This window comes from Hoplias malabaricus, chromosome X2 (assembly GCF_029633855.1).
Source record: "Hoplias malabaricus isolate fHopMal1 chromosome X2, fHopMal1.hap1, whole genome shotgun sequence".
NCBI lineage: Eukaryota > Metazoa > Chordata > Actinopteri > Characiformes > Erythrinidae > Hoplias > Hoplias malabaricus.
In genome coordinates, this window is record NC_089819.1 from 27,114,466 (window position 1) to 27,142,347 (window position 27,882).

Below are 27,882 nucleotides of genomic sequence, written 5' to 3' on the forward strand. Positions count from 1 at the left end.
AATGTGGAGTTTTACTCGACAACTACAGACATGTGGTCGAGCCGAACTGCTGAACCATACCAGAGCCTCACTGTTCACTTCATAAGTGAAGCTTTTCAATTAAAGACTTGTTGTCTACAGACGTCATACTTTCCTCTTGACCATACGGGAGAGAACATTGCAAATGGATTGAAAGATGCGTTGGCCAGCTGGGGTCTAAATGAAGAGGGGCAAGTGTGCATTACCACAGATAACGCATCTAACATGATTAAGGCAGCTGAAATGAACGAGTGGACCAGGCTACAGTGTTTTGGCCACAGACTCCACCTTGCGATCGGTAAGTGTTGGTTCAAATCATATTTATAAAAATATGGAACATGCTTTCACATTTCTTTCTCTCTCTTTCTCAATCTCCCCCTCCTTGTGTGTGTGTATGTAGACTTAGACAATCTTTTTCATTCTTTGTACACAAGTATATGGAGAACGAAATAGAAATAGAATCACAAATGAAATATACAGCAGCACAGATTTTAAACTATAAAGTTTATAAGTGACAGCACAGAATTAAGATAAAAAGTATCAAATATATAGCAGCAGGAATTACAATGTAGGGTGTAAGATATATATTTATATGAAAATAAAATGGCAACACTGGATAAATATGAAAATATAAGAATGTGTGTGCATATATATATATAAAAATGTGTGTGTTTAAAGTAATCTATTTTGATTACTTTGTACTATTTCTGGACTCATTTACTCTTCTAAATTATTGTTCTTTATACAGTTGTACACTGAAGAAATAAGAATGTTTAACATTGCTTACTGAAAATATTGAAATATGTTACTTTGAGGTGTGTGTATATATATATATATATATATATATATATATATATTGTTTAATTAACGTCAAACATTCTCTCTCTGTTAACACAAGTAATCAGATTAGACTACTTTTAACTTATTACACAAATTTTTAAGTTTTTATACATTTCTGATTACATTACACTAATGTTTGCTTTAAACAAAGCAGACTAAATTTTTTTTTTCTTTTACTCTGTTTCAGAAAATGCACTTAAAGATGACAGGGTGGACAGAGCAGTTGGTGTTTGTAAGAAGTTGGTTGGCCATTTCTCTGCCAGCTGGAAGAAAAAGACAGCATTGACAGCAGCTCAGAAAGACTTCAATCTTCCAGAACATTCACTCATTACAGAGTGCTCCACAAGGTGGGGAACCAAAGAGAAGATGATTGAAAGGGTTCTGGAGCAAATCAAGGCCCTGAATCATGTGCTGTCCACTGACAGGAAAACACGCCACCTATTGCTTACCTGGCAAGACACAGATGTGCTAGAGTCAATTCACAAGGCACTGCATCCTCTTCAAAAATTTACTGATGCACTCTCTGGTGAAGAATATGTGAGCATTTCATATTTGAAGCCAGTGCTCCACCTTTTAAAGACAAAAACACTTGCAGAGGATCCAGAAGACACAGACCTCACAAAGTCAGTCAAGTCCAGAATCATTGGCTACCTCCAGGAAAAATACAATGATCCTGCCACCCAAGAACTGCTTGATGTTGCATCATTTTTAGACCCCCGATTCAAGACCAACTATATCAGTCAAGAGAATATTCCTGCCATTAAAGCAAGAATGAAGACGGAGATGGAAGAAGAAGCAAGGAAGGTAGATAGATGGTAAGGATTTGTATAACTTTATAGGAGATGATGCATTCTAAAGGAGTAACATTACCAGTTACAGTTATTGATCATAAAATTATAATTTTCTTCAAATTAAATAAAATTGGAAAAATACTGACTGATTTACTGTATGTTACAGGAGAAGAGATCACGTGTCACTGAACCACAGAGTTCAGTTGCCTCATCTGAAAAGCCAAAGAGGTCACTTGGCAGCTACTTCAAGGGTACTGCCACATCTCCAGACTTGTCTGTTCAGCTTGATGCCATGGAAACAGAGATGAATAGCTACCTTATGACACCCACCATCGATGGAGAAGAAGATCCTCTGGCTTGGTGGAAACTTAACCAAGTGAACTTTCCAAGATTGAGCAGGCTGGTCCGCAAATATCTGTGTGTACCAGCTACAAGTTCACCCTCAGAAAGGCTCTTTAGTACAGGAGGCAACATTGTAAACTGTCAGCGTTCATGCCTGAAGCCACATAAAGTAGATATGCTTGTCTTTTTGGCAAGAAACCTGTGAACACTTGTTTTTGACTAGCCATATATGCAAACAGTTTAATTTTCCTACAATATAATTTTGGATTTAAATACAAAAATGTGATTTTGTGTTGTTTATCTTTAATTTATTATAATATTTTTTCACTGTAAGTATATAATTTATGCAACTTCATATATAAAACTTAAAAGTTTGGCTGATTTCAGCTTTAAGTTTTATTTGTTTCACTGTTAAATACAATTATTGTTCACTGTAATTTATGTGGAAAAACAAACGTTTGATGTTTGTTGATGTTACTTTGAAACGTGTAAATTTATCTTGTTACTCATAGGCTTTAAAAATAAAAGTAAAACTGCATTTCATCTGTGGATCTTTCATGTAGGAGGATGATTAAAATGGGTTTGAAATTTAAGTCATAAGTAATTGCCATTTAAATCGCAATCGCAATATTGCACAGAAAAATCGCAATTAGATTATTTCCCCAAATCGTTCAGCCCTAGCGTCTACACGAGTTCAGCCAATCAGAAGACACCAAATACAGACGAATCATCTGGACGTATCGTATCGTTTGCGATAATATCGCCATAATTTTAAAATGATATAAAACCCCTGTATGGAGCTAACAGTGACATTCGGACTTGTTTACGTTAATGACGTCCTGCAGTTAGCCGTAACACACCACACATTCTTTACACGCGGCGTTTAGACACAGTGAAGTACGGTGGAGAGAGGCGGAGCAACCTGCTCCAAAAGGGGAGTGGCTTCAGTCGTGTGGAGGGGGCGTGGTCACAGAATATCAGACGTACAATAAACCACGGTGTTACGTGAGAAATGAAAGAAGCCCGTAACAACAGACGGAGATAGAGACCCTCCACTTGACTCAGACTCTTTTTGTTTTATAGAATATTAATAATTCATTTTAATAAATATTAATATTAATTAGTGTGTTCTTGAAATTACTAAAAGTATTTTTCAGTGTTTTGTTCGTGTCGCCAAGAATAACGTTATCGTCAAAACACCCTGAAATATCGTGATATTATTTTAGGGCGCTAACAGGACTTCCTAAAACAGGAGCTTGTCTCTGATTGGCTGTGCTGGTCTTTATGGGAGGAGTCAGTGGGTGGTTTCTAAAGAGCTTCACAACAGTTCGTCTGACAAGAGAAACGGTGTCTGCAGAACGCATGACTGATGAGATGTTAAACAGCAGCGTGAGAAAGAACACACACACACACACACACACGGTGGTGAAGAGGACACCCCTGTGGTGCGGGAACACACAAGTCAATGTGACAGTGGAGCTGACACTCGCTTCCTGAACAAACAAAGCAAATAATCAAAAGAAAATAGACACACGAAGCAGCTGCACATCAGTCTAAAGTCAACAGACGCAATGCCAAGAGTCCACCAGAGGGGTATAAACCACCCACATCCCCCTGCACTGAGCTGTGGAGCCGAGGAACTGCGTTCTGTGGAGTGAAGGAGCTCCATTTAGTAAATATTACACAGACACTCGAGCGGATACAAAAAAGTGTGTGTCATCTCAATGTGACACACACACACACACGTGGTGTGCTCACAATCGAAATCCCAGCTTCACTCCCTGTCTCTCTCTCTCCCTAATCTCTTTCTTTCCCTGAGTCATCTCCCCACACCTCACTCACTCTCTCCATCACTCTCTCGTCTCTCTCTGTCCCGGGCTGTTTCTCAGTGTGTGTTCTTACGCGCTCTGGTTCTTGCTTTGCCTCATCTTTCCCTGCTGAAGTTACGCTCCCATTCTCAATAACGAGGACACATCAGTTCACGACTCTTCTGAACGTCCCATGGTTCACTGCAGCATCGCTCTGCTCCTGAGAGGCAGCTTCTCAAGAACGTTCCTCTGTTGAACACGGGTCCGTTCAGTGTGTGGCTCGCATTGAGGAACAGGTCCTGTCTCTGTCTTGGGGCAGCCTCGGTCTCACGGTTAGAGACGAGGACCAGCAGGAACATCCACAGCTGAGGGGCCCTTGAGCAAGGCACTGAACCCAGTAAGAGACTAAGAGTAAGAGTCGTCCTGGAACGGGAGCCCATTTCCGCCACATAAAATAATAACGGAAAAAGGCACCATTTTTTTCTCCATTAATATGAAAGAGTCTATCTTAATATTTCGAGAGAGATAATATCTCATTATCCTGAGATCATTAGTCCCATCTCCCTCTGCTGTGGTCCAAAGACCTCCTCCTCTCACCTTCACAGTGCTGTAAAAATGATTACAGCCGGTGCGATTCCTGCCTTTAGCTCTGCACTGCTCCATGAACTTCAAAACCCTCCTGTTCACCTACAAAGCTCTCAGTAAATCTACTTCCTTCTTCTCCGTCGGGGCCCGGTTTCATAAAAAACACCTTAATGGAGACGTATGTACGATTGTGAGGAAACCCAGCTCTTTTAAAGTGCAACAGTGTAATTTACGTTTTTGAATTCCCACAGAAACTCATGTGTAACTCGAGCTGTTTAGTTTTGTAGCACTTTCGCTCTGTGTTTACTTTCATGCAGTTAGCGCTCTCCTGAATTTAGAGTCAGTTCCACCTTAAGTAATGTAACTGTAACGGCAAAAATAAGTCAGTGTTACCCCCCTATGGAGCAGGAATAGAGCAACATCCTCATCTCGGTTGGTGCTTTTCAGCGTTTGGAGTCTCTCCGTTGTCTAAAAACCTCCAGATGGCGTTTCTCTGCCGTGAGCAGAGAGAGAGAAAGCTTAGCACCGGACCCAGACACTTTGTTTTTTTACCCATTTACAGACACTGGGGCTTCGTAAACACATTAGAGCGGTTTCCAGAGCAAACCGACTGCAGAGCAGCACACGGAGAGGACACACACTCAGAGCTTTATACACAGGGTTTTAGATTATAGTCGTGAACATATAGTTTTGTAGTATAAACCTAAATGGGACTTTTCCCTATATACAACATTTAAAATGGATGGTTCTACAAGGGTTCTTTATTAAAGGAAAAGGTTCTATACGGCACCAAAAATGGTTCCTCTATTGATACGATGTCAGACTTGTTACGGTAGAAGATCTGTTGTTACAGCATATAATCCATCAGCACATTTTAACCACACAAAAGGTTCTTCAAGTAATAAAGAGCCCTGAGGGGAACCTGAGGGATTAACTGAGGTGACTGAGGTTTTGTGGCGGACAACGATGCCTCGGTAAAAGCTTTTACTCAGTGCTGCTGCTTGAGAATGACCCCAACAGCTTTTTAAAACAAACACAATGGAAACAAAAGGAGCGAACGGGTCTTGAAGCCTGTAACAGGCCGAGCGCATTATTACTCCTCCATGTTGATTCTCTGTGCTGTGTGTTACATGCTCCTTGCATTTTGCTTTAGTGTGTGCTGTGGTTGTCTTTTACTTGTTCATTCCCTTTTTAATCAGCATCTTTGGATCATCGAACAGCACTTTACAGATGCCACTTATTATTATTATTATGTTATGGGCATCGATAATTCTCTATGCCTCCATACTGTCCGTGTCCCTCTATGTTGTCTCTATCCTATCTGTGTCCCTCTATCCTGTCTGTGTCCCTCTGTCATGTCTCTATCCTATCTGTGTCCCTCTATGTTGTGTCTCTATCCTGTCCGTGTCCCTCTATGTTGTGTCTCTATCCTGTCCGTGTCCCTCTATGTTGTGTCTCTATCCTCTCTGTGTCCCTCTATGTCGTGTCTCCATCCTGTCCCTGTCCCTCTATGTTGTGTCTCTATCCTCTCTGTGTCCCTCTATGTCGTGTCTCCATCCTGTCCGTGTCCCTGTATGTTGTGTCTCTATCCTGTCTGTGTCCCTCTATGTTGTCTCTATCCTGTCTGTGTCCCTCAATATCGTGTCTCTGTCCTGTCCGTGTCCCTCCGTGTTGTGTCTCTGTCCTGTCTGTGTCCCTCTGTGTTGTGTCTCCATCCTGTCTGTGTCCCTCTGTGTTGTGTCTCCATCCTGTCTGTGTCCCTCTATGTTGTGTCTCTATCCTGTCTGTGTCCCTCAATGTTGTGTCTCTATCCTGTCTGTGTCCCTCTGTGTTGTGTCTCCATCCTGTCTGTGTCCCTCTATGTTGTGTCTCCATCCTGTCTGTGTCCCTCTATGTCGTGCCTCTGTCCTGCTGTGTCCCTCTATGTCGTGTCTCCATCCTGTCTGTGTCCCACTATGTCGTGTCTCTATCCTGTCTGTGTCCCTCTATGTCGTGTCTCTGTCCTGCTGTGTCCCTATATGTCGTGTCTCCATCCTGTCTGTGCCCCTCTTTGTCGCGTCTCTATCCTATCTGTGTATTCTAGGATCCAGTCCTGGATTCCTGCTCATGCCAGAATCTGTGTCCATGATTTGGCTTCACCCTTCCTCTATAAAACAATAGTTTATGTCACACACAGAAGGACGATCTCGTCACTAGACTGTTTTTTTGCTCGGTTGTGCCTTACTCGTGTTTGACTTTGCTAATTGTTATTTGTGATCTGTTTATTGTATATAATTGTAAACTAGTAGCGGTTGTAGGGAGTGGCTGCCGTTTTGTTTGGGGAACTGGGAATTTCTCTCTGTTATCTGTAGCAAGGCAGTAAGGTTAGCACTGCACAGGTTAGTCAGTGCACATAAGGGAGTTAGCGTGGGGTCTGTTTGTTGTTTTGACCTGGGGGGGGGGGTGTTTCACTAATTGTAAAAACACCAACAATACATTTTCACAAACGCTGTCCCAGTTGCAGTATCATTTTTGCCAGTAACACACTGTGGTCTGACCTGGAGAAGGTCGTAACAGTTATTATCGATGGCATTCAGAATGAAAATGAAGGCGGAGGAAAGGAAATGCTCATCAGTCTGAGCCCCAGCAGAACGTTCCTGTGCTGATGTCAGAGATCAGAGCAAAAACAAACAGCAGAGATAAGGACGGACTCCCCCACGTCCAGCTTTTAACGCCGGCCCGTCAGAGCCTGGCAGAGGCTGGAAAAATGCTTGTGAGCTCTGAGTCTAAATCTGATGGGCTTTATTCCCCCCGAGCCGACTCTTGGTGGAGGTGGAGACGTCTGTTTCCATTCACCACCGCTGAGAAGTGTCTCCAACACGGTTACGTGAACACGGTAGGGACGTATAGGACGTATGGATAAAAGATAACGACAAACCAGACCCTGAGTAAACTGAACGGTGGTCTCCTCACGCTGTTCCACTTCCTGTTCATTCGTATTCACGTCCTTCTCGCGCCGTCACTGCTGTTTATCTCCCGCAGGAGACTGGAGAAGATCAATCCACAGCTCTTACCTTTAACTTTACCCCTCCTCTGCGGGGGACGGGGGGAGATCAATGCAAACGACATCCATTTGCCTGAAGAGGTTTGAAAATCAAATTCTCATCGCAACGAGACACACACTGACAACTGCACTGTGCTCCGAGGAACAGATTTCACCTGCACCATCAGCACAAACATTAATGCTGTTGTTACAGAGGTCTTAACTAAAACCCCACAGCAGTGTTCTCCCCCTGTGTAAACAGCCCTGCTCAGAACGCCCGCTTTCAGCACCTGTTCCTTTAAATGATAATGAGCCGCTCGCTGTTCACCCTGACCCCGAGCGCACAGCAGTGAGGAGCGAGGAGCAGAAGCTCTGGTTTTTAGCCGTTTTCACTCTGTTCTCTTTCTTCTCCGTTTTTACTCAGTGCTCTTATTTCTCCGCGCTCGTTGTGTCTGTTTTGCTGAGTTTAACCTCGTCTTTGTGCTCTCACATAAACACGGGTCCAGCGCTGTGATTGGACAGACTCAGACGAGGGGGCGGGGCCATTCTAAAGTCTCTGCACTTGACGTCAGAAGTGGAGCAGAATCAGAGCGACTCGTTTTATCCTGTGTTTCTGACTCAGGCAGCGCACAGTAAACTGACTGGGGTCTGGTTTCACAGTGTGTGGGTTGGTGGGCTCCAGATTCACACGTTGTGATCAAGATCTAAACACAGCACTTTTACACAGTCAGTATCGTCTCAGTTCCAGGCGACAGTGAGGAGTGTAACACTAGAATCAGGATAAATGCAGTAATCACGGGGGGTAATTTGGGGCAGTAATTTCATGTTGAACCCCGTTAAATCACAGCACGGGGAATTCTTTCGCCCCGACAGCCCGAGGTGAAGCCCGGAAAGTGTCCGGAAGTGCTCGGCTGGGTGTGATTTCTCAGACAGATGTTTCTGCTGGAAGGGCCTTGGTGGAGGTTTCTGCAATCAGAGCAAGAATGCGGAGTCATGTGACATCACTGTTTATTTTTCTACTCCCCCTCTGTGACTGTAAAAGAGAGGAGAGGATGTTAAGCACCCTCTTTCTTTCTTTCTTTCTGGACGGACAGATGAAAAGAATGAGAACGTGAATGATGTCATTCATTTCTTCATCTCCTGCAAAACAACACAAACACTTCCACCACCACCACATTTCACATCAACACTGTCCACTGTTCAGAGTCTGCACTGAATCACACACAGAGAGAGAGAGAGAGAGAGAGAGAGAGAGAGAAAAGAGAGAGAGAACAGAGAGAGAGAGAAAGAGAGAAAAGAGAGAAGAGAGGGGGAGAGAGAACAGAGAGAGGAGAGGGAGAGAGAGAGAGAACAGAGACAGAGAGAGAACAGAGAGAAAAGAGAGAGGAGAGGGGGAGAGAGAACAGAGAGAGAGGAGAGGGAGAGAGAGAACAGAGAGAGAGAGAGAGAGAGAGAGAGAGAAGGAGAACAGAGACAGAGACAGAGAGAGAGAGAGAACAGAGACAGAGAGAGAGAGAGAGAGAGAGAGAACAGAGACAGAGAGAGAGAGAGAGAGAGAGAGAACAGAGACAGAGACAGAGAGAGAGAGAGAACAGAGACACAGAGAGAGAGAGAGAGAGAGAGAGGAGGGTGTGAGGAGGGGAAAAAGAGTGGAGGATGGGGAAGAGGGGTAGAGAAAGAGGGCAGAAAGAGGGAGGAAGGCATAGAGAAGTTAAGGGAAATAAGGAAGGGCGGGGTTATAAGGAAAAGAAGGAAAATAGAGCAAGGGGAGAGAAGAGAGGGAGGGAGAGAGGAAGTTAAATCAGTTCCACATGCTCCGAGGGTGGGAGTGTTTCACTCTTCCATGAATGAGCTGAAAAAAAAAAAAGAGTCTCTCTCTCTCTCTCCCTTTTTTGTTTTGCCAAACTAGTCACCTCTGAGACAGGCAGGAGCCTAACACACACACGGTTTTATGTTACTTCAGTCCCGACAGCAGTGAGAGTCAAACTCTTACACAGCCACAAGGTCTAAACACCATGTGTTTCCTGAACAACACTACACCCCTTTCCAAAACCGCTCTGCGCCCGTTTCCAAAACCGCTCTGCCCCATTTACCATAACCGCCATGCGCCCGTTTACCATAACCGCCATGCGCCCGTTTCCAAAACCGCTCTGCGCCCATTTCCAAAACCGCTCTGCCCCGTTTACCATAACCGCCATGCGCCCGTTTCCAAAACCGCTCTGCGCCCGTTTCCAAAACCGCTCTGCGCCCATTTCCAAAACCGCTCTGCCCCGTTTACCATAACCGCCATGCGCCCGTTTCCAAAACCGCTCTGCGCCCGTTTCCAAAACCGCTCAGCCCTGTTTACCATAACCGCCATGCGCCCGTTTCCAAAACCGCTCTGCGCCCGTTTCCAAAACCGCTCAGCCCCGTTTACCAAAACCGCTCTGCGCCCGTTTACCAAAACCGCTCAGCCCCGTTTACCATAACCGCCATGCGCCCGTTTCCAAAACCGCTCTGCGCCCATTTCCAAAACCGCTCTGCCCCGTTTACCATAACCGCCATGCGCCCGTTTCCAAAACCGCTCTGCGCCCGTTTCCAAAACCGCTCAGCCCCGTTTACCATAACCGCCATGCGCCCGTTTCCAAAACCGCTCTGCGCCCGTTTCCAAAACCGCTCAGCCCCGTTTACCAAAACCGCTCTGCGCCCGTTTACCAAAACCGCTCTGCCCCGTTTACCATAACCGCCATGCGCCCGTTTCCAAAACCGCTCTGCGCCCGTTTCCAAAACCGCTCAGCCCCGTTTACCATAACCGCCATGCGCCCGTTTCCAAAACCGCTCTGCGCCCATTTCCAAAACCACTCTGCCCCGTTTACCATAACCGCCATGTGCCCGTTTCCAAAACCGCTCTGCGCCCGTTTCCAAAACCGCTCTGCCCCCGTTTAACAAAACCGCTCTGCCCCCGTTTAACAAAACCGCTCTGCGCCCTTTTCCAAAAACCGCTCTGCGGCCCTTTCCAAAACCGCTCTGCCCCGTTTACCATAACTGCCATGCGCCCGTTTCCAAAACCACTCTGCGCCCCTTTCCAAAACCGATCTGCGCCCCCTTTCCAAAAGCACTCTGCCCCCGTTTACCAAAACCGCTCTGCGCCCGTTTCCAAAACCGCTCAGCCCCGTTTACCAAAACCGCTCTGCGCCCGTTTACCAAAACCGCTCTGCGCCCGTTTACCATAACCGCCATGCGCCCGTTTCCAAAACCGCTCTGCGCCCGTTTCCAAAACCGCTCAGCCCCGTTTACCATAACCGCCATGCGCCCGTTTCCAAAACCGCTCTGCGCCCATTTCCAAAACCACTCTGCCCAGTTTACCATAACCGCCATGCGCCCGTTTCCAAAACCGCTCTGCGCCCGTTTCCAAAACCGCTCTGCCCCCGTTTAACAAAACCGCTCTGCCCCCGTTTAACAAAACCGCTCTGCGCCCTTTTCCAAAAACCGCTCTGCGGCCCTTTCCAAAACCGCTCTGCCCCGTTTACAATAACTGCCATGCGCCCGTTTCCAAAACCACTCTGCGCCCCTTTCCAAAACCGATCTGCGCCCCCTTTCCAAAACCACTCTGCCCCCGTTTACCAAAACCGCTCTGCACCCGTTTCCAAAACCGCTCTGCCCCGTTTACCAAAACCGCTCTGCGCCCGTTTCCAAAACCGCTCTCCGCCCATTTCCAAAACCGCTCTATGCCTGTTTCCCATGGTTACGTCTGCAGCTGTTTGTGAGGAGACACCGTATACTGATAACATTCAACTACATTAAAATAAGGAAATATGATGGATTTTTTGGGAGGCTTCACGGCTGTAAGTAGGGTATTGTGTGTGTGTGTGTGTGTGTGTGTTTAAAAGACAATTTATTTACTATTCTAACCTGACTAGCACAGCCAGAGCTTAATGAGATTAAATACCTCTGTGTTTATTTCTGCACCTCATTCACACGCGCCATCAGCACACACACACACACACACAAACACACAGCATGCTGACCCCTGACAGATTGGTGGATCACTTTGGCTGGACCTAATGTCTCTGAAAGCAAAAAGGCCCAAGCAATTCATCCACTCACAGTGAGGTCCAGTTCACAGAGAATAATGAACTGTCTGCTGCTTCTGACAGATGTATGGAGCAAGCAGATTGGACCTAATTGCTCTAAGTGGCAAAAGGTCCAACTGTTTGAACATTAAGACTGATATACTCTAAGACTGAAATAAGATATTAAAGTTACTTATATCAAGAATTTTCAAACAATCGGGTCAATACTGAGGGAGAGGGTGATGGTGGAGTTTGTGAAAGATAGTGGGTGTGGTGGAGAAGAGTGTGGAGGTGGTGGAGGATAGTGGAGGTTGTAGAGGAGAGTGGATGTGTTGGAGCAGAGTGGAGGTGGTGAAGGAGGGTGGATGTGATGAAGAGTGTGGAGGTGGTTTAGAGGACGGAGAGTGGAGGTGGTGGAGAGTGTGGAGGTAGTGGAGGAGGGTGGATGTGGTGGAGGAGCATGGAAGTGGTTTAGAGGATGGAGAGTGGAGGTGGTGAAGGAGAGTGGAAGTGGTGGAGGTGGTTTAGAGGATGGAGAGTGGAGGTGGGGGAGAGTGTGGAGGTGGTGGAGGAGGGTGGAGTTAGTTTAGAGGATGGAGAGTGGAGGTGGTGGAGAGTGTTGAGGTAGTGGAGGAGGGTGAAGGTGGTGGAAGAGAGTGGATGTGGTGAAGAGTGTGGAGGTGGTTTAGAGGACGGAGAGTGGAGGTGGTGGAGGAGGGTGGATGTGATGAAGAGTGTGGAGGTGGTTTAGAGGACGGAGAGTGGAGGTGGTGGAGAGTGTGGAGGTAGTGGAGGAGGGTGGATGTGGTGGAGGAGCATGGAAGTGGTTTAGAGGATGGAGAGTGGAGGTGGGGGAGAGTGTGGAGGTGGTGGAGGAGGGTGGAGTTAGTTTAGAGGATGGAGAGTGGAGGTGGTGGAGAGTGTTGAGGTAGTGGAGGAGGGTGAAGGTGGTGGAAGAGAGTGGATGTGGTGAAGAGTGTGGAGGTGGTGGAGGAGAGTGGAGGTGGTGAAGAGTGTGAAGGTAGTTTAGAGGATGGAGAGTGGAGGTGGGGGAGAGTGTGGAGGTGGTGGAGGAGGGTGGAGGTAGTTTAGAGGATGGAGAGTAGAGGTGGTGGAGAGTGTGGAGGTGGTGGACGAGGGTGGAGGTGTTGGAGAGTGTTGGAGTAGTGGAGGAGGGTGGAGGAGAGTGGAGGTGGTGAAGAGTGTGGAGGTGGTTTAGAGGATGGAGAGTGAAGGTGGTGAAGGAGAGTGGAAGTGGTGGAGAGTGTGGAGGTGGTTTAGAAGATGGAGAGGATGGAGAGATTGGAGGTGTTGAAGGAGAGTGGAGGGGGTTTAGAGGATGGAGAGTGGAGGTGGGGGAGAGTGTGGAGCTGGTGGAGGAGGGTGGAGGTAGTTTAGAGGATGGAGAGTGGAGGTGGGGGAGAGTGTGGAGCTGGTGGGAGAGGGTGGAGGTAGTTTAGAGGATGGAGAGTGGAGGTGGTGGAGAGTGTTGAGGTAGTGGAGGAGGGTGGAGGTGGTGGAAGAGAGTGGATGTGGTGAAGAGTGTGGAGGTGGTGGAGGAGAGTGGAGGTGGTGAAGAGTGTGGAGGTGGTGGAGGAGAGTGGAGGGGGTTTAGAGGATGGAGAGTGGAGTTGGTTTAGGAGGGTGGAGGTGGTTTAGAGGATGGAGAGGATCGAGAGTGTGGAGGTGGTGGAGGAGGGTGGAGGTAGTTTAGAGGATGGAGAGTGGAGGGGGTTTAGAGGATGGAGAGTGGAGGTGGTGGAGGAGGGTGGAGGTGGTTTAGAGGATGGAGAGTGGAGGTGGTGGAGGAGGGTGGAGCTGCTGGTGTATATGAACCTCATGGTTAAGGCGGAGCCCTGAGGGACTGTGGGAACCGTAGCTGAAGGCTTTTCTCTTTGATGTTGGCGGCTCTGTAATTACAGACTCTGGATTTCTGGGGAAACTCCTAACAGACGGAGAGTGAAAGAGAAGGACCTGCTCAGAACCAGACATGATTCGAACAGGTGCAGAACCCAGCACCAATAAAAAAAATCAATAATCAATATGCAATCAACACTGGGACCCTTTCTCACGAGGACAACTTCAAACATAATAACCACTGTCTCTCTGCTGGAGCACACACACACAACCTGATATCAGCATTACAGCAACAAACACTGTAAAACAACACCAACCAGGGAGAACTCCAACTCCCAGAATCCCTCAACGATCACATGGTCCAGTCTGACAGCTCACCGTCCAATCAGAGCACTGTTCAGGGCCCCAGTTCACCAGACTACTGATCCGTCTCAGCTGTGTTTTCAGCTCTGTTTTGTGAAGTGCTGCTGATCTCCAGAGGCACGCTGAGCAGTGTTTGGTGTTGTTTTCTCGGCACCGACCTGTTTCTTCTCGCTCTGTCTCTGCACTCTTTAAAATAAAGGTGCCATAAAGGGTTCTATAAAAGACTGAAAGCCCAACACTCGATCTAAAATGTGTTGTTCATGATTTTACTCTAAAACCCTGTGTATAAAGCTCTGAGTGTGTGTCCTCTCCGTGTGCTGCTCTGCAGTCGGTTTGCTCTGGAAACCGCTCAAATGTGTTTACGAAGCCCCAGTGTCTGGGTCCGGTGCTAGGCTTTCTCTCTCTCTGCTCACGGCAGAGAAACGCCATCTGGAGGTTTTTAGACAACGGAGAGACTCCAAACGCTGAAAAGCACCAACCGAGATGAGGATGTTGCTCTATTCCTGCTCCATAGGGGGGTAACAGGAATATCGGCGCATCCCTCCTCGGGGCTGATCCTGATCCACTGACCCTCATTCGAGAGAACAGCACGAAACTCAACTACATCCATTAACACGGCTGAGTAAAGACATCAGAATAAACCCAGATTAACTCTGATCTACATCACTGTGAACAGGGGTTAAATTAATTTAACATCAAATACAGGATTAACATCCATTTAACGTTAATCCAATAACTAATAAACAAATCTGTGGCTCTGCATACTTCACTACCCCCCTGTTCCTCAGCGCTCAGGACCCCCACAGAGCAGGTGTGATGTGGTGGTGGATCATTCTCAGCGCTGCAGTGACACTGACGTGGTGGTGTAGAGTGGATCAGACACAGCAGTGCTGCTGGAGTTTTTAACCCCTCAGTGTCTGGACTGAGAACAGTCCACCGACCAAAACAGAAACTTAGAATATTTCCAGAAAAAAAATAATATTTAAAAATGTAAGCCTCAATATTTAAAGGAAAAAAAATAATATCTCAGCAGCTACAAATTCCTGATGAGAGATTTAGTTTTTCCACTGGAGTCTTGGTGATGGTGGGTTCACAGCAGACACCGACAAAACACATTCCTTCTCCAACAAATATTCAATAAATCAGCTGTTGTCACAATTCAAGGAGGAATGTTTAAAACTACAGCTGATTACTGCTGCTGGCACCTGTGTGTGTGTGTGTGTTTACATGTCAGGGATGACTTTTATTCATTCACCTTTCATCCTCCTTTATTTAAACTCTGAGAACACTGAGGCCGCCCCTCATTTACAGTGCAGCAGATCATTCATAAAGTGAAACTAGGATTTTATATAACGTTAAATGAGTGGGACCGTCTTGGCTCGACTCGCTTTTAGCTGGTCAATTTTCCGCTCCCACAGTTCCCCTGGGAAATGGAGGTGGTGATGTTGTAAAACCCCAGCTGTAACGCGAACAGGTGCTGTTTACTCGGTGTGTGGCGTGTTGTTGTTGTTGTTGTTTGGACTGAACACAGCTCCGCCCCCATTTCCTCACAGTAGTTTTCCTCGTCTCACGTTCGTCTTTCTCTGGAGATTTTCCTCAGACACCGACCCAAGGAGCGTCTGCCCCTCTTCAGAAACCCCTCGGGGGAATGTTACGAGCTGCTGCTGAGAGTCGGATAAAAACTAATGTGAACGCTGCTGTAACTTCAGAGATTTTACAAGCGGTGAGTTTGTGCTGGAGCTCTGTGTTTCCTGGTGATTGACAGGTCTCTGGACAATCAGAGCTCTTCAGGGTTTACACCTCACATTCAGTACCTACTCAGCTCGGTTGGAACCGCAAGAGAACAGCGACTAAACAAGAACCCGGTTCCAGGAGCAGATTTGACCAGCGGAAAAAGGAGTCCAGTAGGTTCCATGCGGTGGAAAAGCACCATGAGTAGACAGAGGGATGAAGGCCCTCTTTTTTTCTCTCTCCCTCTCCCTCTCTCATGCTCTCTCTCTGCTGCTTCTTTCTCACTGATTCTATTTCACTTTCTCTCTATCACTCTCTCCATCTCCTGTTTATCTCTGAAGTCCCTGAACCTGGAGCTCTGTTTCAGCTCCATAATTTATCACAAACTCCTGAAAGCCATTCCTGCCGTACCGATCGATTAGAAACTCCACCGATCAATATCCTTCCCCCCAGCCCTCTTTGAAGAAGTGTGAGTGGGTGGGTGTATGGGTGTACAGCCCACATCTCCCTCCTCTCCCTGTGAGAATTCCCCTCAGCCTCACTCTGGTGATTTTAGTCCTGTCCGGACACACATCTCCACTCCTTTACACTACACACTACACAGCCAGAAGTGTGTGTGTGTGTGTGTGTGTGTGTGTTCCTCTTCACCGCACTAACAGGGATGATTTCACACTACATACTAGAACATTGCTGTGAAGATCTGATGGCATTCTGCCACATGAACATCAGTGAGGTTGGGTACAGATGCTGATTGGTTAGTTCTCACTGCAGCTCAGAGTCCCATAGGCCAAAGGAGCGCTGTCACTCCAGAGAACACCGTTCCACTGTTCCACAGCCCAGTGCTGGAGGCTTTATACCCCCCTGGCCGACTCTTGGCACTGAACTCATGTGCAGCTGTTCCAGATGTGATTTAATGATTTTGCCACATGATCAACACATCAGAGGTGCAACACTGAGCTGAACACTGTACTTTTTATTTTTATTTTGTATATTTAATTAAATCAGTGTCAGCAGATAGGTTCTTTTTTAAAGATTCTCTGCATTGGCCCCATGCTTTGATTTTGCCAAAATTTCAAACCGATAACTGCTGGAACTTTTTGTTTTATGACAGAAGACGACTGGACAACACTATTGTTCATTCATTCATTCATTCATTCATTATCTGTAACCCTTATCCAGTTCAGGATCGCGGTGGGTCCAGAGCCTGCCTGGAATCATTGGGCGCAAAGCGGGAATACACCCTGGAGGGGGCGCCAGTCCTTCACAGGGCAACACACACACTCACACACACAGAGACTTTTGAGTCGCCAATCCACCTACCAACGTGTGTTTTTGGAGTGTGGGAGGATACCGGAGCACCCGGAGTGAACCCACGCAAACACAGGGAGAACACACCACACTCCTCACAGACAGTCACCCGGAGGAAACCCACGCAGACACAGGGAGAACACACCACACTCCTCACAGACAGTCACCCGGAGGAAACCCACGCAGACACAGGGAGAACACACCACACTCCTCACAGACAGTCACCCGGAGGAAACCCACGCCGACACAGAGAGAACACACCACACTCCTCACAGACAGGCACCCGGAGGAAACCCACGCAGACACAGAGAGAACACACCACACTCCTCACAAACAGTCACCCGGAGGAAACCCACGCAGACACAGGGAGAACACACCACACTCCTCACAGACAGTCACCCGGAGCGGGAATCGAACCCACAACCTCCAGGCCTCTGGAGGTGTGCGACTGCGACACCTACCTGCTGCGCCACCATGCCGCCCCCCTGTTGGTCAAAAACATAATAATAACAACAACAGTGATGAACGTGTAAAAGTTATTTAGCTCAGATTTTCCCCGCTCTGACGGTGTGGAGAGGCCCGGAGACAGAGCTGTGGCTCTTATTTCTGTATCACAGCAGAGTGGAGTAGTTACACTTCTAAAGGTCCACAGGGATTTCTTTGTGTTCAAGCTTTCGTTTATTCAATGTTATTTTTATTAGTTTGTGTAAATGTATTATTTTATTTTACTTGTTAATTTAAAGCTCCGCCCAGTCTTTGTAAGGAACAGTAAATTAACTTATATATAACTCCGGAGATATCTTTAATATATTTCAGTTGAAAGCTAAGATGTTGTGTAAATAAATGTTATATTTGTGTATAATGTTAATAAAAGGTATCTAACTTTCTGTATATTATAAATGTAAACATGTGTATTGACATCGGCAGATTTGTACATATAAAGTATCAGATATTGGCATTGACCCAGAATTCACATATCGGTGCATCTCTGATAGCGCAGCGTGCAGAGCCCCAGGCGACAGACTGTCCATTTAAATCTCTTTATGTGAGTGAGGATCATTAGAGGAGACAGACCTTAATCAACTGAACCTCCATCTGTTAACGGAGCGCCCAGATTCTGCCTTTAATAAGAGACCCAGCAAACGTTCATCATATCATTCATTCATCGTCTGTGACACTTATCCGGTTCAGGGCGGCGGTGGGTCCGGAGCCTAACTGGAATCACTGGGCACAAGGGAGGAACACACCCTGGAGGGGGCGCCAGTCCTTCACAAAGTGACATACTCACACCTACGGACACTTTTGAGTCTCCAATCCACCTACCAACGTGTGTTTTTAGAGCGTGGGAGGAAACTGGAGCACCCGGAGGAAACCCACATAGACACAGGGAGAACACACCACACTCCTCACAGACAGTCACCAGGAGGAAACCCACGCAGAAACAGGGAGAACACACCACACTCCTCACAGACAGTCACCCGGAGGAAACCCACGCAGACACAGGGAGAACACACCACACTCCTCACAGACAGTCACCCGGAGGAAACCCACGCAGACACAGGGAGAACACACCACACTCCTCACAGACAGTCACCCGGAGGAAACCCATACAGACACAGGGAGAACACACCACACTCCTCACAGACAGTCACCCGGAGGAAACCCACGCAGACACAGGGAGAACACACCACACTCCTCACAGACAGTCACCCGGAGGAAACCCACGCAGAGACAGAGAGAACACACCACACTCCTCACAGACAGTTACCAGGAGGAAACCCACGAAGACACAGGGAGAACACACCACACTCCTCACAGACAGTTACCCGGAGGAAACCCACGAAGACACAGGGAGAACACACCACAGTCCTCACAGACAGTCACCCGGAGGAAACCCACGCAGACACAGAGAGAACACACCACACTCCTCACAGACAGTCACCTGGAGCGGGACTCGAACCCACAACATCCAAGTCCCTGGAGCTGTGACAGAGACACTACCTGCTGCTCCACTGTGCCACCAACACGTCATTAACTGATCATTTTATAATTTCACACATAACCACAGTGAAATATTTTCAGCTAATATTAATCAATAATGAATTCAATCACAGTGAAAGCAGTTTCAAATACTAAGTCCATTTACACCTCAAAGCAAAGCTCAAAATATAATCCATACACAACACGCGCACACACACGTCATGTACAAGCACTTGGACAGTTTAAAGAACAGTGAAGAATAACAAATAAAACACAAACTGATGTCTGTGCACAAGCCTCTGCCATTTGATCACTTATTGATCAGTTTCCAATAAATTTAACTTAAATAAACCTGCAGACTGCAGAACTCATCAAATCTGTCCTCATCTGTGCACAACACATCAAAATAAAAGTCATTTACACTGGCATTTATATCTCCAGGTTTAGCAGCCACATAACACACTCCAACATTCAGCACAGCGCTAAAATAAATACAGATCAAACATATTTTTAGTATCTGGACAAATTCAGAAGTGAGATATATGAACAAAAAACATTCCCAGAAAAGATAGGGAACTGCAAAATTAATGTATATTATTTAATGTATAAACGTATTGTATAGTAGTGTATAGCAGTGTATGGTGTTTTACATAACTGTAATATATATATAGTGTGTAGTGTAATGTGTGTACGGTGTAGGCTGAGGTGTGTAGTGTAATGTGTGTACAGTGTAGGGTGAGGTGTGTAGTGTAATGTGTGTACAGTGTAGGGTAAGGTGTATATAGTAATATGTGTACGGTGTAGGGTGAGGTGTATATAGTAATGTGTGTACGGTGTAGGGTGAGGTGTATATAGTAATGTGTGTACGGTGTAGGGTAAGGTTTATATAGTAATGTGTGTACGGTGTAGGGTGAGGTGTATATAGTAATGTGTGTATGGTGTAGGGTGACGTGTGTAGTGTGTGTATGGTGTAGGGTGAGGTGTGTAGTGTAATGTGTGTACGGTGTAGGGTGAGGTGTGTAGTGTAATGTGTGTACGGTGTAGGGTGAACTGTGTAGTGTAATGTGTGTACGGTGTAGGGTGAGGTGTATATAGTAATGTGTGTACGGTGTAGGGTGAGGTGTATATAGTAATGTGTGTACGGTGTAGGGTGAAGTGTATATAGTAATGTGTGTACGGTGTAGGGTGAGGTGTATATAGTAATGTGTGTACGGTGTAGGGTCAGGTTTGTAGTGTAATGTGTGTAAGGTGTAGGGTGAGGTGTGTAGTGTAATGTGTGTACGGTGTAGGGTGAGGTGTATATAGTAATGTGTGTAGTGTAATGTGTGTATGGTGTAGGGTGAGGTGTATATAGTAATGTGTGTACGGTGTAGGGTAAGGTGTATATAGTAATGTGTGTACGGTGTAGGGTGAGGTGTGTAGTGTAATGTGTGTACGGTGTAGGGTGAGGTGTGTAGTGTAATGTGTGTGCGGTGTAGGGTGAGGTGTATATAGTTATGTGTGTACGGTGTAGAGTGAGGTGTTTATAGTAATGTGTGTACGGTGTAGAGTGAGGTGTGTAGTGTAATGTGTGTACGGTGTAGAGTGAGGTGTGTAGTGTAATGTGTGTACGGTGTAGAGTGAGGTGTGTAGTGTAATGTGTGTACGGTGTAGAGTGAGGTGTGTAGTGTAATGTGTGTACGGTGTAGAGTGAGGTGTGTAGTGTAATGTGTGTACGGTGTAGAGTGAGGTGTGTAGTGTAATGTGTGTACGGTGTAGAGTGAGGTGTGTAGTGTAATGTGTGTATGGTGTAGAGTGAAGTGTATAGTGTAATGTGTGTACGGTGTAGGGTGAGGTGTGTAGTGTAATGTGTGTACGGTGTAGGGTGAGGTGTGTAGTGTAATGTGTGTACGGTGTAGAGTGAGGTGTGTAGTGTAATGTGTGTACGGTGTAGAGTGAGGTGTGTAGTGTAATGTGTGTACGGTGTAGAGTGAGGTGTGTAGTGTAATGTGTGTATGGTGTAGAGTGAAGTGTATAGTGTAATGTGTGTACGGTGTAGGGTGAGGTGTGTAGTGTAATGTGTGTACGGTGTAGGGTGAGGTGTGTAGTGTAATGTGTGTACGGTGTAGAGTGAGGTGTGTAGTGTAATGTGTGTACGGTGTAGAGTGAGGTGTGTAGTGTAATGTGTGTACGGTGTAGAGTGAGGTGTGTAGTGTAATGTGTGTACGGTGTAGGGTGAGGTGTGTAGTGTAATGTGTGTACGGTGTAGAGTGAGGTGTGTACTGTAATGTGTGTATGGTGTAGAGTGAGGTGTGTAGTGTAATGTGTGTACGGTGTAGAGTGAGGTGTGTAGTGTAATGTGTGTACGGTGTAGAGTGAGGTGTGTAGTGTAATGTGTGTACGGTGTAGAGTGAGGTGTGTAGTGTAATGTGTGTACGGTGTAGAGTGAGGTGTGTACTGTAATGTGTGTATGGTGTAGAGTGAGGTGTGTAGTGTAATGTGTGTACGGTGTAGAGTGAGGTGTGTAGTGTAATGTGTGTACGGTGTAGAGTGAGGTGTGTAGTGTAATGTGTGTACGGTGTAGAGTGAGGTGTGTAGTGTAATGTGTGTACGGTGTAGAGTGAGGTGTGTAGTGTAATGTGTGTACGGTGTAGAGTGAGGTGTGTAGTGTAATGTGTGTACGGTGTAGAGTGAGGTGTGTAGTGTAATGTGTGTACGGTGTAGAGTGAGGTGTGTAGTGTAATGTGTGTACGGTGTAGAGTGAGGTGTGTAGTGTAATGTGTGTATGGTGTAGAGTGAGGTGTGTAGTGTAATGTGTGTACGGTGTAGAGTGAGGTGTGTAGTGTAATGTGTGTACGGTGTAGAGTGAGGTGTGTAGTGTAATGTGTGTACGGTGTAGAGTGAGGTGTGTAGTGTAATGTGTGTATGGTGTAGAGTGAGGTGTGTAGTGTAATGTGTGTATGGTGTAGAGTGAAGTGTATAGTGATGTAAATAATCTCACTGTGAGTCCAGAGCCCGTGCTGAGAGTGAAAAAGCTCGTAACTTACGTAAAGACGAAGAAGAGCGTGGAGGAGCTGGTGAGCAGAGCCGCGGCGGTGGACACGGGGATGAATTTAGTCGCTTTAAACGGTTTAAAGGTGTTTCCGGCGCTGCTGGGCATTCTGTAAACTCCACATTCCTCCAGAACCTCCACAAGAGCGAGGTACGGACCGCAAGGAACCCACACACAGCCGGAAATCACGCCGAGAACCCCCCGAACACAGCGGCACACTCCCTCGCTCTCTCAGTCCCTCCACCGCGGTCCAGCGCCGGCCAGCCCTCCGCGCTGCAGCACCGTCAGGCCACGCCCACGGACAGGCGGGACCTTGACGCAGACAAGAGGGTCATGAATATTCAAGAGGCGTTCAGAATCGAGCTGGTGTCAGGTTTAAACACTTTCGCCTGAAATAACACGATTTTATTGATATGTGAAAATGAAGATCAGCGAAATTTAATTTTATTTGTAAATAAAAGGCACCGTTTATTGGAATATGCTCAAGTAACTGTTGAGATTTAAGCGTGAATTTAAAACGTGTATGTAATAATTAATTCATTGTCTGTGACCCTTATCCAGTTCAGGGCGGCGGTGGGTCCGGAGCCTACCCAGAGTCACTGGGAGCAAGGCAGGGACACACCCTGGAAGGGGCACCAGTCCTTCACAGGGCAACACACACTCACACCTATGGACAATTTTGAGTCTCCAATCCATCTTTTTTGAGCGTGAGAGGAAACCGGAGCACCCGGAGGAAACCCACGCAGACACAGAGAGAACACACCACACTCCTCACAGACCAGTCACCCGGAGGAAACCCACGCAGACACAGAGAGAACACACCACACTCCTCACAGACAGTCACCCGGAGGAAACCCACGCAGACACAGGGAGAACACACCACACTCCTCACAGACAGTCACCCGGAGGAAACCCAAGCAGACACAGAGAGAACACACCACACTCCTCACAGACAGTCACCCGGAGGAAACCCAAGCAGACACAGGGAGAACACACCACAATCCTCACAGACATTCACCCGGAGGAAACCCACGCAGACACAGGGAGAACACACCACACTTCTCACAGACAGTCACCCGGATTGGAACTCGAACCCACAACCTCCAGGACCCTGGAGCTGTGACTGAGACACTACCTGCTGCCCCACAGTGGCCAGACCAGTTAAACACAAGGCTGATGCTGGCCACCCACCTGAAAACACATCATCTCATGATGGAGCCCCGGTGCAGGGATGCCCACATTTACCCAGTAAAGGCAACCCACCTGGGTCTCACCTACAGCCGGTGTGCATCTTTAACACAGCTTGATCACGTTCTACTCCGCCGACTGAATCAAAGTGAAATACATCTGAAATTTAATAAGTAAAAATATATAAACAAAAAATTTAAATCACGTGCTCAAAGAAAAATGTCATTGCTGACATCAACTCACTTATTAAACACAAAACAGAGTTCAGAAACATAACGTTTATTAATGTTTATGACAGAGGTTAATTTTTATGTATTTCTCCCTAAATATGAGTCACAATAAAAATACAGGGCCCCATTAAATAAATGAGACTCTTATTATTTTTTACGTTTATTTATGTATTTGTTTGTTCACTTAAATGAAAGGTAAATATTTATAAATACAGCTATAAAAACAGAATTCAGCAGTGCTGATGCCCCCTGGTGGCTGTTGTTTGTAACAAAAAAGCAACTTGAAGGCAGAAAAATACAATCAGTACAATTCATTTAAAAGAGGTAACAGTTCAGTTTCAGTGTAAAATTTAAAAACATTATTATGGTACGAAATGTCTGTGTGATAATTCGAATTAAATGTTTATACATATAAATATATATAGAGATTATTAAATAAAATCATGGGCGGCACGGGGGTGCAGCAGGTAGGTGTCGCAGTCACACAGTTCCAGGGACCTGGAGGTTGTGGGTTCGATTCCCGCTCCGGATGACTGTCTGTGAGGAGTGTGGTGTGTTCTCCCCGTGTCCGCGTGGGTTTCCTCCGGGTGACTGTCTGTGAATTCTCCCTGTGTCCGCGTGGGTTTCCTCCGGGTGACTGTCTGTGAGGAGTGTGGTGTGTTCTCCCTGTGTCCGCGTGGATTTCCTCCGGGTCACCTTCTGTGAGGATAATAAACATGCAAATTTCCAGACCTTTCATCTTATTAAGAACACATTTTTTTTATTTACTTTATAACACTATATAACAACACTAATCTCCATGGCTTTGTTTTTTGTTTTTTTTTTTGGTTTTTAAATAAAATTGACTACATAAAAACGTAATTCACTTTTAATGTCTCCCTGTCTGGATATGGCTTTTATTTTGAAAAAAAAAAAATTTGCTAAAAAAAAAATTTAGTTAGCCACTCCCATGAAAAACCGCCGTGCACCACTAGAGGGAGTCCCGGCTCTTTTCAGTGAGTCATATAAAGGGACTCGGCTCACCAATCAGAATCGACCCTTTTGGCTCCCTAACGGTTCCTCCTCAGTGTCCGGGAAGGCTTTACACCAGACGAAGGAACATTGCCGTAAGGATCTGATGGTATGCGGCTACAAGAGCGTTTTTGAGTTCAGCTGCTGATGTTGGACGAATTCTGAATGTGTCTACAAACTTCTGGACACGATAGAAGAGTATAATTGAATACATACAAAAATTAAACTTAAACGCCACTCAACCAAAACATTTAAACCACCCTTGTTCCTACCCTCACTGTCCACTCTGTATTTCTACAGTTACAGACTGTAGTCCATCTGTTGCTCTGCATACTTTGCAGTGCTGCTGGAGTTTTTAAACCCCTCAGTGTCACTGCAGCGCTGAGAATGATCCACCACCACATCACACCTGCTCTGTGGGGGTCCTGAGCAGGGGGAAAAGGGGGGTAATAAAGTATGCAGAGTAATAAATGGACTAAAATATTTAACTGTAGAACTACAGAGTGGTTCTGCGTGTGGTCAGTGGAGCTGAGGGAGTGGATATTGAGTTCTAAATATGAAAGTTTACGAGCCCTTTAAAGTGAGTCGACTCCTGATGTTCATGTAAAGGTGTCGAGGGAGAGTCGAATCCTTGGTGAACGACTCGTTCCTGCGGTGCGCTGTGTTGGGCACTGACTCGGTTAATGGATTTAGGAAAATAAACTTAATATAAACATATATCTGAACTCTTACAGCACTTTTACGGTACGGTATACATTTATAGTTGTATACATATTCTATAAATGATGGTATTTAGGACTGACACTTTATTATTAAGACTTTTAGTAGTTTACTTTACTTTAGCATCTGTGCTAACAGACCCCACAGACATTATATTGTAGAGTAAGCTAGGCTAAGCTAACCAGGTTTAGATAAGCTTTTAGCTTAGCAGAACTTCTAGAGCACATCTCACAGGGTCTGTGAATCCAGTCTTTTAAAAGTTGTTTTATGCTATTTTCGGTGTTGTTTATTTTACTTTATAGTTATTTTAAATCTAGAAACTGACTCCTTGAATGTAAGCTAGGCTAATGCAACATGCTATTCCTATAGCATTTGATGGAAATTAAAATACATATTAATTTTTTCAATGTCAGTATTTATATTTTATATAAAGTGCCTTGCAGTGCATTTCTTAATGTAGTTCTTTCTACATTTATGACCATAAACTTTTTTTATAACTTTAAACATTGAGTTTAAGAAAGTATGCTTTTACACACTCAAACCAAACTGAAAGGAAAGAGGTTTTAAAAAGTATAAGTAGCAAAACATATGCAATAGTGCACAGTAAATAAATAATGATTATCTAGAATCCGTTGGGACATTTAAGGACACAAATATTTACTTTAAACTTATGTAGTTTACATTATTAATTAGAACTTACGGTCTCTAAGTTAGACAAAGTGACCTCATTCGTTTAGTGCAGAGATTCTTAACCTAGTAGTTGACTCTTTCTTGGAGGTCTCAGCTTTGTCCGATCAGTCATCAGTAACCCTCCCAGTTTAGGAACCATCTAATCAGTCCTCACATGATGTTCAGAGGAGCCAATCAGTGAACCGCACTCAATTTAGGACCTGCCCACGGACTCCTCCCATAATGACCAGTGGTTTTTAAAAATGCAGCCAATACAGATTGATCCACAGAAACCTTTCAGTGTTAATGAATAACATGTAATGGAGCTCGTGCCGCAGGGGGATCCAGCAGCGCCCCCTACTCTTTAGTTCCAGTGTGTCGTAGGACTCCGGGAGGACTGCGCATTGGTTTACCATGGTGTGCTTTTATAAAATGCCTGTCTGTTTTCTTGTGTTTCAGAAGGAATGGCATGTGCGCGAGTTCCTTTAGATGAACAGCAAGTAACAGAGGGTCCACAGGGAAAGGAACGCACCCTCCCAGCTCTGGTAACAATCGTTGAATCTGTGTAAAACTGTATTTTAAATTTTATGTAAATATGAGTGGAACAGTTTAACAACATCATCAATAACAGTCATAACATAAGAACATGGCACTTTTCCACTATGGTCCCTACTCTACTGGACTCGACCCGCCATTCCCCCTCCTCCACCAGGCGAATCAGGTCCTGGTTCTGGAAGCGGGTTCTTGTTTAGTGGCTGTTCTCTCGTGGTTCAGAGCGAGTCGAGTAGGGACTAAACCGTGGCGTGTAAACCTTGCAGAGCGCTGATTGTCCAGAGAGAGTCATCACTCTACGCCACGCAACGCAGACGACCAGCACCAACTCTCCATCTGTAAAATCTCCAGCTGCAGCAGAGATCACGTTTGTTTTTATCCGACTCACGACAGCAGCTCGTAAAATGACGCCGTGGTCTTTTGAAGAGGTTCAAACGCTCCTTGGATCGGTGGCCGATGAAAGAATCCAGCGAGAGCTGGACGCTGCAACAAGGAAGGAACAAACTCTACTGATCTGTCTGAACTGATGACGGAGCTGTGTTCACTCCCAAACAACAACAACACGCCGATACACCATGAGTAAACACCGCTTAATGTTACTGCCGCCGTTGTTGTGGTTTCCAAAGACCACTGTTCCCCTTAGAGACGGGGTTAGAGACGACACTGATACATTTCTGGGGAGGGGCTGTAGGAGTGGAAAACCAACCAGGAACCAATCAGAGAGTAGAGTCCAGTAGAGTCGGGACCATAGCAGTATAATCAGTCCAAAAGAGTTATTTCTCCATGTGCACTGATATAAACAAACACCACACTGTCTCCGCCCACAAACTCTGCCCTAAACACAGTGTGTGCCTCACACATTCTACTGTCTTCAACCAATCAGAACGCTCCATTTACTCCACTGTTTATTTCCTCCACTCCCAGCCCCACTTTCAGGTTTACTCTGTACAGTTTGGTCAGTAGGGGGCGCAGTGAGCTCACCGCTCCTCCTCAAACTCCACTTGTGTGATTTGGGCCTTGTTTGAGTAAAAAAGAATAAGAACCGTTGAAGAAGATGTGCGACTGTTCCTTTAAGCGTCTGTGTTGTTGTGTGTTGTGTCCTGGGTCAGCACCCCGCGCGAAAGGAGGACAGGGGTTTCCTGCTCTATCAGCCCCCGCCCGAGGACGGCTCACCCGCACAGGTGGAGGAGTTTCTGGAGCAGGCTCAGTTCATCTCAGACGACCTGGAATGGCTGCTGTCCCTCCCTCACGACACGTTCTGGTGCCAGGTTAGAAATATGTAGCATATCCATAGTCCAAACGTCTGTGTGTTTCTTCACTGCAGTAGCTGTCCCTGCTCCTCTGGGAGGGATTTGCACTAGGTGTTAGAACATTGCTCTTAGGATTTGATGGAATTCCTACCAGTGTTGTCAAAATTAATGTGTGTAAATCTCTGGAGTGATGGAGCTTCATCCCGTACCTTTGGGATGAGTTGGAGTGGGGTTTGTGCTCCAGAACTGACCATGCAACACCAGCACCTGACATCACTGATGATTCTGTGGCTAAATGCCATCAAATCCTCACAGCAGTGTAGCTAGACCTAGTGTAAAGCCTTCTCAAAAGAGTGGAACCTGCTGCAGCAGTAAAAGAAGAACCATCTCTTCATTAATTTCAGAAGAAATGCTGGAAAAACAGGTGTCTGTAAACTTCTGGACGTGTGATGTAGGTTCCTCAGGCATGGATTAAGCCCATATTGTTTTGTGTGTAGTCCAGGATTAGGCTTAATCTGGGTGTTGGAATGTATC

General features: G+C 46.0%; 2 protein-coding genes across 3 annotated transcripts in view; one reads left to right on the top strand and one right to left on the bottom strand.

The window, feature by feature from the left end:
• Positions 1-21,967, bottom strand: part of LOC136677056 (palmitoyltransferase ZDHHC8B-like) — a 69,671-nt gene extending 47,704 nt beyond the window's left edge. The window contains exon 1 of the mRNA XM_066654432.1: positions 21,724-21,967. Coding sequence (XP_066510529.1) covers positions 21,724-21,836 — 113 coding nt within the window. The 5' untranslated portion in view covers positions 21,837-21,967. The remainder of the gene's footprint in view (positions 1-21,723) is intronic.
• Positions 21,968-24,779: 2,812 nt separating this feature from the next.
• The window catches only part of LOC136677311 (activating signal cointegrator 1 complex subunit 2-like), a 24,379-nt gene continuing 21,276 nt past the window's right edge, over positions 24,780-27,882 (top strand). Inside the window, exons 1-3 of one of the 2 annotated variants that reach the window (XM_066654824.1) lie at positions 24,780-24,901; positions 26,009-26,091; positions 27,208-27,366. In XM_066654824.1, the coding sequence (XP_066510921.1) occupies positions 26,011-26,091; positions 27,208-27,366 (240 nt within the window). In that variant the 5' untranslated portion in view covers positions 24,780-24,901; positions 26,009-26,010. Of the gene's footprint in view, positions 24,902-26,005; positions 26,092-27,207; positions 27,367-27,882 lie in introns of both variants that reach the window. The other variant, XM_066654823.1, reaches the window with a different exon arrangement.